Source organism: Ptychodera flava, chromosome 13, assembly GCF_041260155.1.
Source record: "Ptychodera flava strain L36383 chromosome 13, AS_Pfla_20210202, whole genome shotgun sequence".
Classification (NCBI taxonomy): Eukaryota; Metazoa; Hemichordata; class Enteropneusta; family Ptychoderidae; genus Ptychodera; species Ptychodera flava.
Genome location: NC_091940.1, coordinates 2,276,666 through 2,291,784, shown reverse-complemented (window position 1 = coordinate 2,291,784; position 15,119 = coordinate 2,276,666). Strand labels below are relative to the sequence as shown.

Genomic DNA, 15,119 nt, shown 5'->3' with positions numbered 1-15,119 from the left:
ATATCTAAATTGTATGTTTCGTCTCTTTTCTGCAATCAATTATTTAATATATTCATTTCTTATGGTAGGTTTTATGTCACTTCCATAATTGTTTTTTTTCTGCACCAAACATGTTTTACACATGTGCAGGACAGTCCATGTTCATCCTCAGTTCACAGACCAAATCTCCAATCTGTATTTAGACTGACAAGATGGATGAACAATTTTAAATATAAGCACAATCAAGTAAGAAAATTTATTGAATTTGATATGATTTGAAATAAACAGAATGTCTGCCGTGCAGGTTAAGATAAGTCTGTGGTTATGTACATTCATATACAAACTAAACTAGTGTCAAGATAAAGTGTGCACATTTTGTGAATTTCAAAGATCTTGCTAATCTTGTAAAAAGCAACCTATACATCTTTAAATACAAATTCTCAGCTGGTATGGGGTATGTAATACTTATAAGGTATCAGCTGCAATCGGAGATATTCCTCGTTAAGAAACATACATGCTAAATAGGGATTATGCCTTCTTGATGTTGTAGACTTTGCAACAGTTCACATAATATCATGTATACGCTGTACTTGGTCAAGCATACAAAGTCTTTTGTACTCTGTAGTCAAACGTAAAAGATGTCAGATCAAGCTTTGGCCCCATCATAAACCTCCTTATCTTTTTGTGTGTGAAATATTCAGAACATTTCTAAGATTAAACAACCTTTCTATACAAGAATGAATGGAAGCCATTATATCTGAAAATATGAAGGATATCATACTTAAACTAGACTTTGTTCTTCTTACTTATAAATTACAAAATTTACAACAAATTCAGACTATTGCATAGAAATCTGTACTTCGGATTGTAAGAGCAAAAAACATAAAGACACTTTGATAAAAACATCCTTAGATACACAAATAGGCTCAATAATTTCTTGAATTTCTTGCAGAGTTACAAATTTTACAATCAACATGAAGAAATATAGGTTGCACATCTATCGTTCAACTTTCACTCATAGGTTTCATTCACTTTGCTCACTCTCATTTGGGTAGGTCCACCACTTTGCTCACTCTCATTTTCATTAGGGTAGTTTCACAAGGTAAAACTAGAACTGGGCATGTGATGTCACATGAATGATTTGGTAATGTTAAAATGTCAATTCTCCAGTGTCCCACTCATAGTATGCAAGTCACCCAGTCTTGATAGTTTTGATATGTGCATCAAGACTCATCTGTTTAGCAAAGCATACTAACAGCTCTCCTCTGACTCTGTAAAGCAACATTCAACATTGGCTGTCTAGTGGAGTTTGGCTCTATAAAAATTCCTATGATTGATTGATAGATTGAATGTAAAAATGAACCTATATTCCTGCATTAGAAGGCCACTATATAAAATATCAAAAAATAAACTTTGTTAAAGTCTCTCATGTTTTGCAATGCCATGTTTATAGCCTTATATAAGTGTCTGCCTAAATGAAATAATGAAATAACAATCTATAATCTAGAACAGTCATGTAAACTACCGGTTGTTGTACACACACAATGGATGATGAAAATTGGTATTACACTGTACATACACTTTTTCAAAGATCAGCAGCATAATTTGATTCATTCAACAATTTTCAGTTCTTTCTCAATGTATTCTACATATACTTAAAGACGTACGTTTAACTTTTCTATTTCTGAAGGTATACAGCAAAAATGGTGAAGCCAAGACTTTTACTGAGAAATCTAATGTTTCCTAACTGAGAGCAGATTGATATCAGATTATCATGTATTTTATGTGTTTTAACACATTAAAATTATCAATATGTTCAACAAGGTATAACTTCAAGGTATAAGCTTCCATGGTTTGGACAAAATTGTTTGTCAGCAGGATAAACATGTTTAGTGTCTTGAAGAGAAGGAAGATACCATGTCACCTGTGATTGCTTTGGCAGCTAATTCTGCTTTCACACGATCCAGATAAGTTGGGTCTGGATAGCCATACCTAAAAAACAAAAATTGTTATACAAAAATTGAAACCTGATTGGTTGAAAGCCTGAAGCTTGCAATTCCTAGTTCTTGATTAGTTCATGTTGACACTGGCTGATTAATATAATGGTGTTTTAGAGATCCTTTGAATATTTTGTCAAAGTAACTAATTTGTTCAGGAAAGGGCTGACAGTCTGCCCCTGCATCTGATCATGTTGTAAGGGTTATCAATTATTACTATCATCATTTCTTTATTTCAGACTTCATACGTATCCATATACATGAAACACAGTCAATGATTTTACAAATGAAAGCGAGATTAATTAACGCAGCACAACAATGCAGAGACATCTCTATAATGAACTCTACCTTGCGGGTCCACCTGATCGGCTTGTTTTATGATGTACATCGTTCCAAACTACGCAATTATCTGTTCCTGTTGTAACTGATGTTCCAATGGTGAAAAGAACGCCAAGATCGAATGCCTTCTTTAGTAAACCCAAAACTTCTCGACCTTCTGCATTTGCTGGTAAGTATGCTGTTCGTTGTGTACCAAGGTAGAGTTCACCAGGATTAGGGTGATTAACCTGCAAACACATATTATTGCATGGATGTAAGGAAAAAATGTAGCTTTCCTTGATCACTACTTGGTACTTGGTCTGATTTCATTCTCCACAGTCAGCCTGATTGAGTTACAAAGTCAACTTTTTGCAACTTCTGTCGTTGGGATTATTTTTCTTTTCAGCAAAGAAAGTAATTCTGCATGTCGGCAGAGGAATGGGCTCACAGTAAATCGGTGATATGCTGTTTATATGGGTATATCATGTGGAAGAACGGACCACATAAAAAACTAGACAAGAGGCACTCTGTGATTTTTACATAGATACTGAAAACTATACAGGTCTGAAAAATATTCAAAGATGTGAAAATCTGGGAAGAGTAACTTACTCCTTGAAAGCCATCTTTAAAGTCATATAATATGACAATGGTGCCGACCTGATCAAAACCCGGAAGATGCCGGTCTTTTTCCAGGTAATGTTCCATGGATCCAGGTGGTTGATTGCCTCTGATAAGCAAAACAACTATTGAGCAGAAAGGACACTTGCCATCTCCTTGAAAATGACGACTGAAACATCGATGGCACATGGTATTTTCACAACATTTCATCTCCATTAAAGTGGCATTATCATTGGTACAAATTTGACAAGAGCCTCTCTGGTCTAAAGACACTGCAATTGCATCTGTATTATCTGCCGGTGAAATTGGCATGGTGGATTTGAATGGACCACGATGTTTATACTTCTTAGATACTGTGGACTTATGAGGTGACATTCCTGAACTGCTTGCTGTTGCACCAGCTTTGCTGCCCGAATCTCTAACAGTCTTAGTACGAGGTGATGAACGCCAACTTCTGTCTGAGTTACCTGTGGCTTTTGGAACAAGTGCAGGTGAAAGGTCAAGTAGATGTTGGGGTCCACCGATGCGATTTCGTTCTTCGGCCGCACTAAGCTCCAAAATAAAAGTACCTACAGAGTCTTGGTCATTTATCACAATTCGTACATCTTTCAGGGTTGCTGATCCATGATTTGATGAAAATTGGCTGATTGCAGTGTAATATACTCTGGCACACACATCAACAGGTACTCCGTGAATTCCTTCAAATATACCGGTATGTATTTTAGAATTTATCAAATTTTGTTGAAACAAAAATCTTTGATGATTGGAAACTAAAATACAAGTCAAAATTAGAATGTAAAAGTAGCAATATACCAGTGCATTTCTCCATATGAAATGTGGTCAGTGTCTCAATTCAATCCATTACAACAGCTCAATGTCAATGTCAATGTTACAGGGACTAAGTCACTCTATTTTGAGCTTGTGTTTCATGAATGAAATCATCTGTATTCAGCAAAGGGGTAATTTTTGACACTTTTGCAGTTATGTAGCATTGTCATTTATTACACTGAGTTACTTTATGCAAGTATCCCATGTTTCCATGATATCATTAAAAAGGTAAAAAAAAGTGTAATTTTGTCTTTTTAATATTTTTCTTAATGATACACTGGTCAATGTATTTACCTGTGCTTATGGCGGGCAATACAATAGAACTTGCTCCTAAGGTGCGCGATGCAACATCCAGTGTCTTCATAACTGTGTCATTCAGACATCGTGACACAGCTTGCAGGTGTTCACCCTCTACCCAAATTGGTCCAACAGCATGAATCAAATATTTACACCCCAAATTTCCGCCTGGTGTGTAACAAACTTGCCCTGGACGTAAAGGGCCGTGTTTGCTGACATGTTCAATACACTGGCGTTGTACTTTGGAACCTGCTCTATCGGCAACTACCTTAGCAAGTCCTTCTTTGTGTTGCAGATGGGAATTTGCAGAATTGACGATAACATCAGCCTTTTCCTTGGTTATATCGCCAAACTTGATGCAAACTTTAACATCTTCCTTTGTTTTAAATGAAAATGACAATCGATCGAGACACTCTGAGATATCCCTTGGGTCTCTGTTTTGTTTCTCTGATCTGTGACGACCTAACTGAGACTGTGGGCTTACCCTTTTTCGTAACGGACTTGATTCACCGGTTGCAGTGTGAGTGTTATCTGAGGAGCCCTTTAAGCTATCTGATGTTCGATCTTCTTTTCTTTCTCTTTTGTATCCTGGTCGTTTGTCTTCACTGCCTGACTTTGTTGATTTAGACATGGGAGAATGCTTGGTGCTTGAAGCAAGTGACTTCATCACCGTGTCTGTTTCAAACAGATGATCCACTGTTGTGGCAAACACCTTTACTATCTTCTTCTTTGGGACTTTTTCAATTGTTACTTCAGCTTTTTTCTCAACGGTGTCCATGTGTTTTTCAATTGAAGGACATAAATAGAAAACCCATGGACTTATCTCTCCTGTAACATTTTCAAGAATCTATGAGTAATAAAAGAATTCCTGATTACTGAGGTTTAGTGCCACAAATTGTCTGTCACAGCTATCATTTCACTTCATGGTGATACAGAATCGTTTATCTGTTGTAGTGCATTGATATCAGGAAAGTTATACAACAGTAGGTTTTTTACAGAAAAGGCTAGAGGATTGCATGTATCTGTTTACACTGTACAATATTTCATCCCATAAGATTACTGTGTACTAGTATGCTTGAATTGTCAGAGGGATACCCTTGAAGTTTGCAGTAGGTAGTGAGAATTTTGTGTAATTTCACTCACCTTTACCTTCTTACCAGCTAGCTTGGATGGGACAATCATACCAGAACTGTTTCCAGTCACTCGTTCATGATATAGACAAGCTAAAGTATCTTCAAACTTTCTAACCTGGAGTAGAGAACCCTCGACATACATGCCAGCAGGCATCTTTCGTTTTCTGACAGCACCAGTGTTGTTTAGGACCCGAGTCTTTTTCGGGTTCAGTTGTTCTATCACTTTAGAAAACTCATCCATGACATCTGCACGTACTTTCCAAATTGTCTTGTAAGAAAATATAAGTGACATGCATATCTATGATTCATAATCATACATGTATGCCATGAAAGATGGGGGAAGTCGTTACAATATAAATATGACATGACAGCAAGCAAGCTTGCTTGACATTGTGCAGATGAAACAGGACTAGTTTACAAATGATATCAAACAGATGTTTCCATTTTGTACTGCAATGTAATTCAATCTGATTTGTTAACTGCAAGTTACAAAATTTGATGACAGAATAAACATCTACTACTGCCAGGGGCCATGTTTGAAAATTTAGTTCCTTTTGTATGAAATATGTAAGGCACAAATGCCAAACCTGTCTTGTCATGAATCAGATCACAGATGCTCTTAGAATTACTTGGAACAAGTCATTGAAAATGACATAGTCCCCACTTGAAATAGCGGAGTATTAGTCTTTATGGGGCAGGTAAATGTGGTCTTTAAGAAGTATCACTGGAGTGTATATGTTAAGATCTATGGGCACATAGGTCTATGTTGTTTTTCCCAATTTGAAACACATGAGGCATGTCTAAGTTATGGTTCTAAATCGGGAAAATAGATCAGACCTCTAGCTGTATTGGCCAGCCAAGAAATACATATGTGGATAATAAATGATGTCCAAGATGTGACATCTTAAGGTCTAATATCCTATCAAAATTGGAGGGTATAGAACTTGTGGTTACTGAGTTATGCATATATATGTATAATCAAGGTAAAAAGTCATCGAGGTCACGTGACATTTTGAAAAAAAATATATTGCTAATTAATCCCTATATGCCAAAGTCAGACATCTAGCTCGATTCACTTGCCAGAATTATATATGTGCATAATCAATGAGGTAAAGCGTGTGTTGTCATAAGGTCGCCCATCCTACTAAATATAAAGGACATAGCACTTGTGGTTACTTATTTATTGACAAAAACGTATATTTTCGGTAAAAGGTCATAGAGGTCACATGACATTTGATCAAAAAATTTCTATTCTATAGTTATCCCTATATACCAAAAATCAGACGTCCAGCTCTATTTGCTTGCTCAGAATTAGATATGTGCATAATTAATGAGGTACAGTATGTGGCATCATAAGGTCTTCCATCATGCCAAATATGAAGGGTGTACCACTTGTGGTTACTGAGTTATGGACAAATATGTATATTTCAGGTCAAAGGTCATTGAGGTCACGTGACATCTTGTCAAAAAAATTGTATTGCTAAGTTATCCCTATATACCAAAAATCAGACCTCTAGCTCTATTGGCTTGCTCAAAATTAGATATGCGTAAAATTAATGAGGTACAATATGTAGTGTCATAAGGTGTCCCATCATACCATAAATGAAGGGTGTAGCACTTGTGGTTACTGAGTTATGGACAAATATGAATATTTGAGGTCAAAGGTCACTGAGGTCACATGACAATTTGTCAAAAAATTGTATTGCTAAGTTATCCCTATATACCAAAAATCAGACCTCTAGCTCTATTGGCTTGCTCAAAATTAGATATGCGCATAATTAATGAGGTACAATATGTGGCGTCATAAGGTGTCCCATCATACCATATATGAAGGGTGTAGCACTGGTGGTTACTGAGTTATGGACAAATATGTATATTTGAGGTCAAAGGTCACCGAGGTCACGTGACATCTTGTCAAAATATCTGAGATATCATCGTGAATGGAGGGACATGACCCAATCTATAAGCCCCTGGACTTCATCCGTGGGGCTAAAAACTGTGTCACCGCATCCTTTTTGCTATATGAATATGATGAGAAACTAAATTTTTATTTTACTTGGCCTTATACATGGCATTCTATGCAGAGCTGACTTATACATGGGAGTCTATGGACTGCCTTATACATGGGAGTCTATGGACTGCCTTATACATGGGAGTCTATGGACTGCCTTATACATGGGAGTCTATGGACAGCTGCCTTATACATGAGAGTCTATGGAGGTGGAAACTAAAAAGTCCTCTAACACGGCCAAATTTGATCGCATTGTGAAACAAATCGACGTGCATCTGTATGGGGTAGGGTACTATCCTTGTGCAAAGTTTGAAAGAAATTGACCAGGGCATGTCTGAGATATCTGCGTGAACGGACGGACGGACGGACGGACGGACGGACATGACCCAATCTATAAGTCCCCCGGAGTTCGTCCGTGGGGACTACTAAGCAATTACGACTTGGGTGGTAGTATGGCCTTTCTTATACTACATACCACTAAGGCTTTAACCATAGACCCTCGAGAGTCTATGCTTTAACATTTGGCATCCTATGTTAGCCTTTCACCCAACATTAATTGTCCAAGTAATGTTACAAGTACTTGTGAATCAGACAATTTTTTTTTAAACTTACCATATCACATTTTTCTGCTTTAAATAACCTTTGTCTTCCCTCTAACTTATCAGTATCTTGTAATTTAGAAAAAAGAATAATTAATTGCAGTCAATCTGCTGTAACATGTGACAATACATGCAGTAATTATGCAGTATTTACACATACATCATACATACATTATATTTCCATGCTCTGTCTGTCGCATTTTAATAAGTTGAGCTGAACCACATGACTGACCACAAATACACATTAATGGTTTACTTTCATGCCAGTGATTATGAATAATAATATTAACAACTCACTGTATTGTAATCATTGTTACTTTACAGCTAAAACGTAGATCATAATCAATCACAAAATAAAATTGAGCACTTATGGGCCAAGTTTAGACACATATTTCCAAAAAACATCTCTGGGTGTGCAAACTTTGTACAGCACGTGTGATAGTGCGTCGCATATTGCACAGTTCTCGGCCCCATTGTCTTTCACATGGGAAATTTTTTTATATTGTGACGGTTTTCTCGGGTTCGTTGATAATATAATGGAAATAACGGACTCCGCCCTGACCGTTAATGTTTATTTATGGGCACGGGCGAGAGGGAAGCAAAAATGAACGGATATCGAAAATTTTATTTTTTCTTCACAGGGTTAACACAGGGATGGCAGCCATTTTGAATTTTAAATATCAGTAAATCTTTGGTTATTTGTTCTCTAGTACCAAAATTTGGACAATGACCCCTGATTTTTTCTTGATTAAGTAAGAGAATAGATGAAAGTTTCATTAAGGAAAGTTTGAGCAAAAGTTTAAGTCTTTCACTTTCAAGGTGTATACTACCTTAACTGACAAACTTCACCCATCGAATTTCATTGAATGAGTCATATATCATAAATAAGCCACTTTTAGAAGGTGTTATCTCAAATGCAACATTTCTCACACCGATTACTCAGTTTATTGGACTGTTTTAAACAGTACAGAGTGATCCACGTTTGATTGTGTCAATTTATGTCATTCCTATACAATTTTTTAATCTGGAGATGCAAATCAGAGTCCTTAAATTCCAAGAATAGTGTAACTATGATTCTAAAGTACTCACCACTTTCGTTATTGCAGGTAATCAGTGCGCCTGCGTCATCAAAAGAATGCATGGTGCAACCCTCTTCAGCAATTTTGTTCAATTCACGTTGAAGTGATTCGTTGTTGAGGTTCTTATCTATGCATGACAACCAAACCGAACGACTGATATCCATAGTTGTTTTATCAGTTGGTAAAGAATATGTTACCTGGAATGAGAACGCTCGAAATTACGAAAAATTTGTAGAAAGCAATCAGTTGCCTACCAAGTCACAAGTGCACCTTTAATCAGGACGTACACCTCTCTTGCCTGCCCGTCCCTATATAGTATAGGCCTAGTATATGTATACTGAGATGATCACACTCCCCGTCTGTCGACATCAAAGATGAACTGTCAAATAATTAGATAATGCGAGGTCACTTGCGGTCGTGAAGTGTGGGTCTTGTCTTGTGTCAATATTATCATTGGCATTTTGCACAATGTGTGGAGATGGTCTGTCACACTATCCATGGATGTAATCCATGCACTATCTGACTGAAGACGAATGTTCAGCATTTCGTCCGTGAGATACTGCGAGATCGAAAGCATCTCTCTCCGGGCCACATTAGACCCTCTATTTAATAGTTACGCATTGACCGTATAATGAAGTACCGAGATCGTTGCTATACCACTTTCAGTTTTGCTTTGAAAAATGTTTCATCAAAGCACAGTCGCTCGAGAGCTATTCAGCTCTGGGACTATTCGCCCCATAGACGAGTATACAGAAGCGAGAAATATCTCGCTTCTGTATACTCGTCTATGGGGCGAATAGTCCCAGAGCTGAATAGCTCTCGAGCGACTGTGATCAAAGGAAATGTCCCCACTTCGCTCTTTGGATATTTGGCTTCCGGTTAACAATTATAATTCTTACGCTGTTTGAAATTCAACAACTAGTATATGTTCATTTCTACAAGCAAGTGATGTTCACTTCTAGTATCTAGTATAAAGGGATGACGTCGCGTCACTGACTTGAGGAAGGTACACCCAGAGGAGAGGTACACCACGAAAAATTGACATACATACCTTAATATGTAGATAAGGGGCGTCGCTAAGGACAAACGAAGTCCTCACAGCTCAGTGAAAACTGTAGATCACAATACCAGATCATTCGGCAGTCAACAGCCTTGTTTGTGGTCAGCTAAAACATATGGTTCATTGGGACAAGGAGGTGGGAGACATAATATTCTTCTATCTGCATGGTATTCGTGGACTCTACACTATGTATTGGATATTCGGGAATTCCCCAGTTAGCGGGCGATCATTTGCGCATGCGCGTAAGCTTATCCATACTTACCAGTCCGGGTTATGTCCATATAGAGGTAGCTGTGGAAACGCAGCTATCTGTTGGCGGGGTTGCGTGCGTCGTTATGTGGGTCAAAGGTCAACCCCGCCACGGATATCCGTGGCGGGGTTGACCTTTGACCCACATAACGACGCACGCAACCCCGCCAACAGATAGCTGCGTTTCCACAGCTAATATAGAGGATAGTTGGGAAAAGCCAATGTCGTACCGTATATGTAATGAGGTTAGGCAAGAACAATCACATACTGTATATGTAATAGCGGTTAAAGGTTAAGCGGGTTCACTTTGAAATGTTATGCTGAGATCGCGATCTGACCTGACAGATCCACCGTGACCGATCGAGTGAGAATGTTAGCTACCCGGAGGTGTCGAGTCAATTTGCGACGTTCAACCGTGTTAAAAATTGTAAGGATTTCTTCAGGAATAGTTTTCTGAGTTTCTTTACCCTAGACCATGTTCGACAAAGAGTTATTGGACGTTTTTCGTACTCTTTACCAGCTTCTGGTTATTAAACTTCTCGGCGATTGATTCTACGCGCGTTTTTCTGAGCGAAGGGTCAATCGTACCGGGAAATGCATGGTGATCGAAAAAATCGTGCTCCATCGTGCTCCGATCATTGACAAGAACAGTTGACCCATCGTTGGAAAGCTTGAAACATTCTCCATGCTACAGATGGAAAGGTTAAATTTAATTTGACCAAAAATAGGCGATATTCGGCGACAAATAACTTGCTGTAGATTTACAAGGGTCAAATCCTGATTTCTAGGAGCGGTACCTGGCCAGGAAAATCATCTAAAGAAGTAATATTCGATGTAATAACCACCAGTGCCAGTCGCTATCTCGACCGTACTGAACATTGTGCGTAACGTCTACATCTAAAAACTACCTAGTGCTAAAAATAAAGAGTGAATCTGGCCGAAAGTTCTGAACTCATTGCAATCTGTGAGCCAAGGATTGCATGGTTAATTATTCATGACGTTACGGCAGCAGGTTCGCTGATTGGTCAATCGTAATATCCTCTCTATGGACATAACCCGGACTGCTTACGAGAGCTAGGTGTATGTCCTTGTACTACCACAGGGTACCCAGGCATCTGGTTGTTTGTTAGGGGCCCAAGCCGACCGGCTGGGACCCTATTGTTATTGCTCAAGTTCTACTGACTTCCTCTTCTTCTTCTTCTGCCGTTTCTTTGCTCACCTAGATCTCTCGAACGGCTGAACGAAACTTCTCAAACTTGCAGGGCTAATAGGAGCCAATAAGTACTCGTGCACCTGACCCTTGAAATTTTGATTGGTCATGTGACCTGGCGGCCATATTGGATTTTCCAAAAACCTAAAGATGGCTTCTCCAGAAGACATAGGGGTCTAGTCGATTTGAAATTTTTTGTATAGCAAGCATGACCTAAGGTCTTTAGAATTTGCAAATAAAATTGCATGCGGTCACGTGACCTTGGCCGCCATATTGGATATTCTAAAATACTCATTTAATCTTTAAAAATCTTCTTCTCCAGAACCAAAACACCGATTGAGCTCAAATTTTACTCATGTCATCCTTACAGTGATCTCTTTCAAGTTTGCAAAAACCATTTTGATCGGTCACGTGGTTTGGCCGCCATTTTGGATTTTGTGAAATCACAATTTAATTTTTAAAAATCTTCTCCTCAAGAACAGATTCACCGATTGAACTAAAATTTTACATATATCATCTGAAGTATGATCTCTTTCAATGTTGCGAAAGGCGTTTGGATCGGTCACGTGGTTTGGCGGCCATATTGGATTTTGCAAAAAATCGTAATTTAATCTTTAAAAATCTTCTCCTCCAGAACCAAAACAATGATTAAGCTCAAATTTTACTCATGTCATCCTAACAGTGATCTCTTTCAAGTTTGCAAAAATCATTTTGATCGGTCACGTGGTTTGGCCGCCATATTGGATTTTGTGAAATCACAATTTAATCTTTAAAAATCTTCTTCTCCAGAGCCGATTCACCGATTGAACTAAAATTTTACATCTATCATCAAAAGTGTGATCTCTTTCAAGTTTGCAAAAGGCGTTTGGATCGGTCACGTGGTTTGGCCGCCATATTGTATTTTGCAAAAAATCGTTATTTAATCTTTAAAAATATTCTTCTCCAGAACCACAACACCGATTAAGCTCAAATTTTAATCATGTCATCCTTACAGTGATCTCTTTCAAGTTGCAAAAAACATTTCGATCGGTCACGTGGTTTGGCCGCCATATTGGATTTTGTGAAATCACATTTAATCTTTAAAAATCTTCTACTCAAGAACCGGTTCACCGATTGAACTAAAATTTTACTTATATCATCTAATGTGTAATCTCTCTTTCAATTGCAAGTTTGCGAAAGGCGTTTTGATCGGTCACTCGGTTTGGCCGCCATATGGATTTTGCGAAAATTGTAATTTCATCTTTAAAAATCTTCTTCTGTAGAACAAACATACCGAATCGACAGAAATTGTACATGCATCATCTATAGTGTTATCTCTTTCAAGTTTGTGAAAGGCATTTGGATAGGTCACCTGGTTTTGCCGCCATATTGAATTTTGCAAAAATCGTAACTTACTCTTAAAAATCGTCTACTCCAGAACAAACACACAGATTCAATTGAAATTTTATGTCTATCATCTAAAGTGTGATCTCTTTCAAGTTTGCGAAAGGCGTTTGGATCGGTCACATGGTTTGGCTGCCGTATTTGATTTTGCAAAACTCGTAATTTAATCTTTAAAAACATTCTCCTCCAGAACCAATACACAGATTGAACTAAAATTTTACACTCATAATCCCTAGTGGTAGTTCTTTTTAATTTCCGAAAGGGTTTAGGTCAGTCAGAAGGTTTGTTCGCCGTATTGGATATAGCGAAAATCGCAATTTAATCATTAAAAATCTTCTTCTCAAAAACCAACACACAGATTCAACTGACATTTTACTCATATCTTTCTTAGTGCGAGCACTTTCAAGTTTGCGAAAGGCATTTGGATCGGTTAAGTTGCCTCAATGTTCAAAAGGCAGCAGTTTAAAACCTCGTCAGTCAGAAATCGATCAGTGATGTATGTTATATTGTACACTTGAAAGTCAAAGACGGCACAACAGACTGCAATGCCCGCTGTTAAATTCAGCTAGTAGTCACACGAACGCTAATCTCGGCCCCTTGTGTAAGGCAACGTGGCAACCAGCTTTTGTACGCCAGGTGACGTTGTCAAGTATACTGCCACGGAAGTACTTAGAGGAGTGTGCCACTAGCTTTAAGGGGTGGCCGACTGGTGTGATTGACTGAATAAGAGTGGGACAAGGTCCCGCCGGGGCACAATTACTGGGGTCTACGCACAGCTGATATGTGAGTGTCAAGGATCATAAATGAAGCTATTCGGGTAATTTTATATGTAGGTGTCTGAATGCACGCTCTCTTATTCATCACAAATAAAAAGGAAAGATACATGACATTGCATGGTGTGGTGATTTGTTTATGATTATCTATTTGACATGCATGGAGTGGCCCTTGTGCGTTATGTAACTGAGAGCATGTAGCTGATTAAAGATGTAAACAAGACCACATCAAGCCCAGTGTGTTTATGTCGTAAAAATCGCTGATACACATCGATTAAAACAACACCTTGTTTTATGAAGTTCTGTAGCTTGATCGTATTTCACTGTAATTGCTTTCTGCCATTGCACGCCCGGTCTGTGAAATCGCCGAAATTTACCCGATATTTATCAGCGATTTGGGGACTCTAATATCGATAGGGGGCCTACTAGACGATACTACAATGACTTGCCCTGTGCCTCGGTACGCCGGATCTGTGAAATCTGTGATATTTACCCGATGTTTATCGGCGATTTGGGGACTCTAATATCGATACTAGACGATAGTAGAATGACTTGCCCTGTGCCTCGGCACGCAAGGTTTGTGAAATCGCCGATATTTACCAGATATTTATCGGTGATTTGGGGACTCTAATATCGACACTAGACGATACTAGATTCTGTTAAATCGTGGGTAAATATCCGATATATATCGGAGATTACACCACCTTACAGTTCTGGTCAAACCCGATTTCCAAGGACTTACTCTAACTTCGATACTGGACGATACCGCTACTAGATTTTGTCAAATCGCGGGTAAATATCCGATATATCTCGAAGATTTCACCACCTTACTGTTCTGGTCAAACCCAACTCCCAAGGACTGACTCTGACTTCGACACTAGGCGATACTAGATTCTGTCTAATCGCGGGTAAATATCCTATAATAGAGATTTCACCACCTAATAAATCTAGCCGAGCCAATCTAACTTCGATATTGTATAGTCTATTAGCCGTAACTATCGGATATCATATAAAAGTGCAATGTTGCTGTGTCCTCCCCTAACAGCCGGTGATAGACCAGTGCGAGAACGCACCAGAGTTGTCGACAACATAACAAGTTTTACTAAAGGCGGCAGCCAAGGAAACACGAAATCATAAGAAAACTTCTTGATGACAATGTATCAGTGCAATGGGTGTCGATGGTTCCGATGTGATCGTTGACCCACCAAATGGGTTGGAGTCATTGAACTTTTTCGAAGAGGCTGTTCAAGTTACGGATAAGTTTGGAAATTCGTGTTTGGCTGTAGGTGCCTGTGTGATTATGGATAATTGCGGTTTCCACCACGCGTGATATATTGAACAAAATCTCCAACGACTATTGCGGAAAGTCTACCGTGGATTTGGAAAGTTAGGTCACGGCAAAAGCATACGGCTTTTTTACAACGTAGAGCGAGTAAGGCGAAATGTTGGTGGTGTATTGCTGCCAACAAGCAAATATCCCTACTGACGTTAGAAACTTGTGTGAATTGGCTTTCTTAATGATGAATTCGCAAGAATTTTCAGTGTACTGTGACGTGATATCGTAAACAGGTTTTCAGAGAAGGCG

General features: G+C 38.5%; 1 protein-coding gene across 1 annotated transcript; it reads right to left on the bottom strand.

The window, feature by feature from the left end:
- Window positions 1-203: 203 nt before the first annotated feature.
- LOC139147075 (uncharacterized) lies at window positions 204-10,101 on the bottom strand. Its single transcript, XM_070717931.1, has 8 exons — window positions 9,911-10,101; window positions 8,870-9,056; window positions 7,794-7,849; window positions 5,181-5,438; window positions 4,035-4,884; window positions 2,904-3,610; window positions 2,325-2,542; window positions 204-1,971 (listed from the first exon to the last, which is right to left on the bottom strand). Exons 2-8 carry the CDS (start codon window positions 9,021-9,023, stop codon window positions 1,869-1,871), a joined length of 2,346 nt encoding a protein of 781 aa, XP_070574032.1. The 5' UTR covers window positions 9,024-9,056; window positions 9,911-10,101; the 3' UTR covers window positions 204-1,868.
- Window positions 10,102-15,119: the final 5,018 nt, after the last annotated feature.

What these genes read in the sequence shown, in the direction of transcription:
- LOC139147075 (XM_070717931.1), bottom strand. Translation starts at nt 9,023, where the DNA reads ATGGATATCAGTCGTTCGGTTTGGTTGTCATGCATAGATAAGAACCTC. An exon ending in AAGCAGAAAAATGTGATATG is followed by an intron (nt 5,439 to 7,793) that starts GTAAGTTTAAAA and finishes TTTTCTTACAAG; the next exon opens with ACAATTTGGAAAGTACGTGC. An exon ending in TAGCTGGTAAGAAGGTAAAG is followed by an intron (nt 4,885 to 5,180) that starts GTGAGTGAAATT and finishes TATTACTCATAG; the next exon opens with ATTCTTGAAAATGTTACAGG.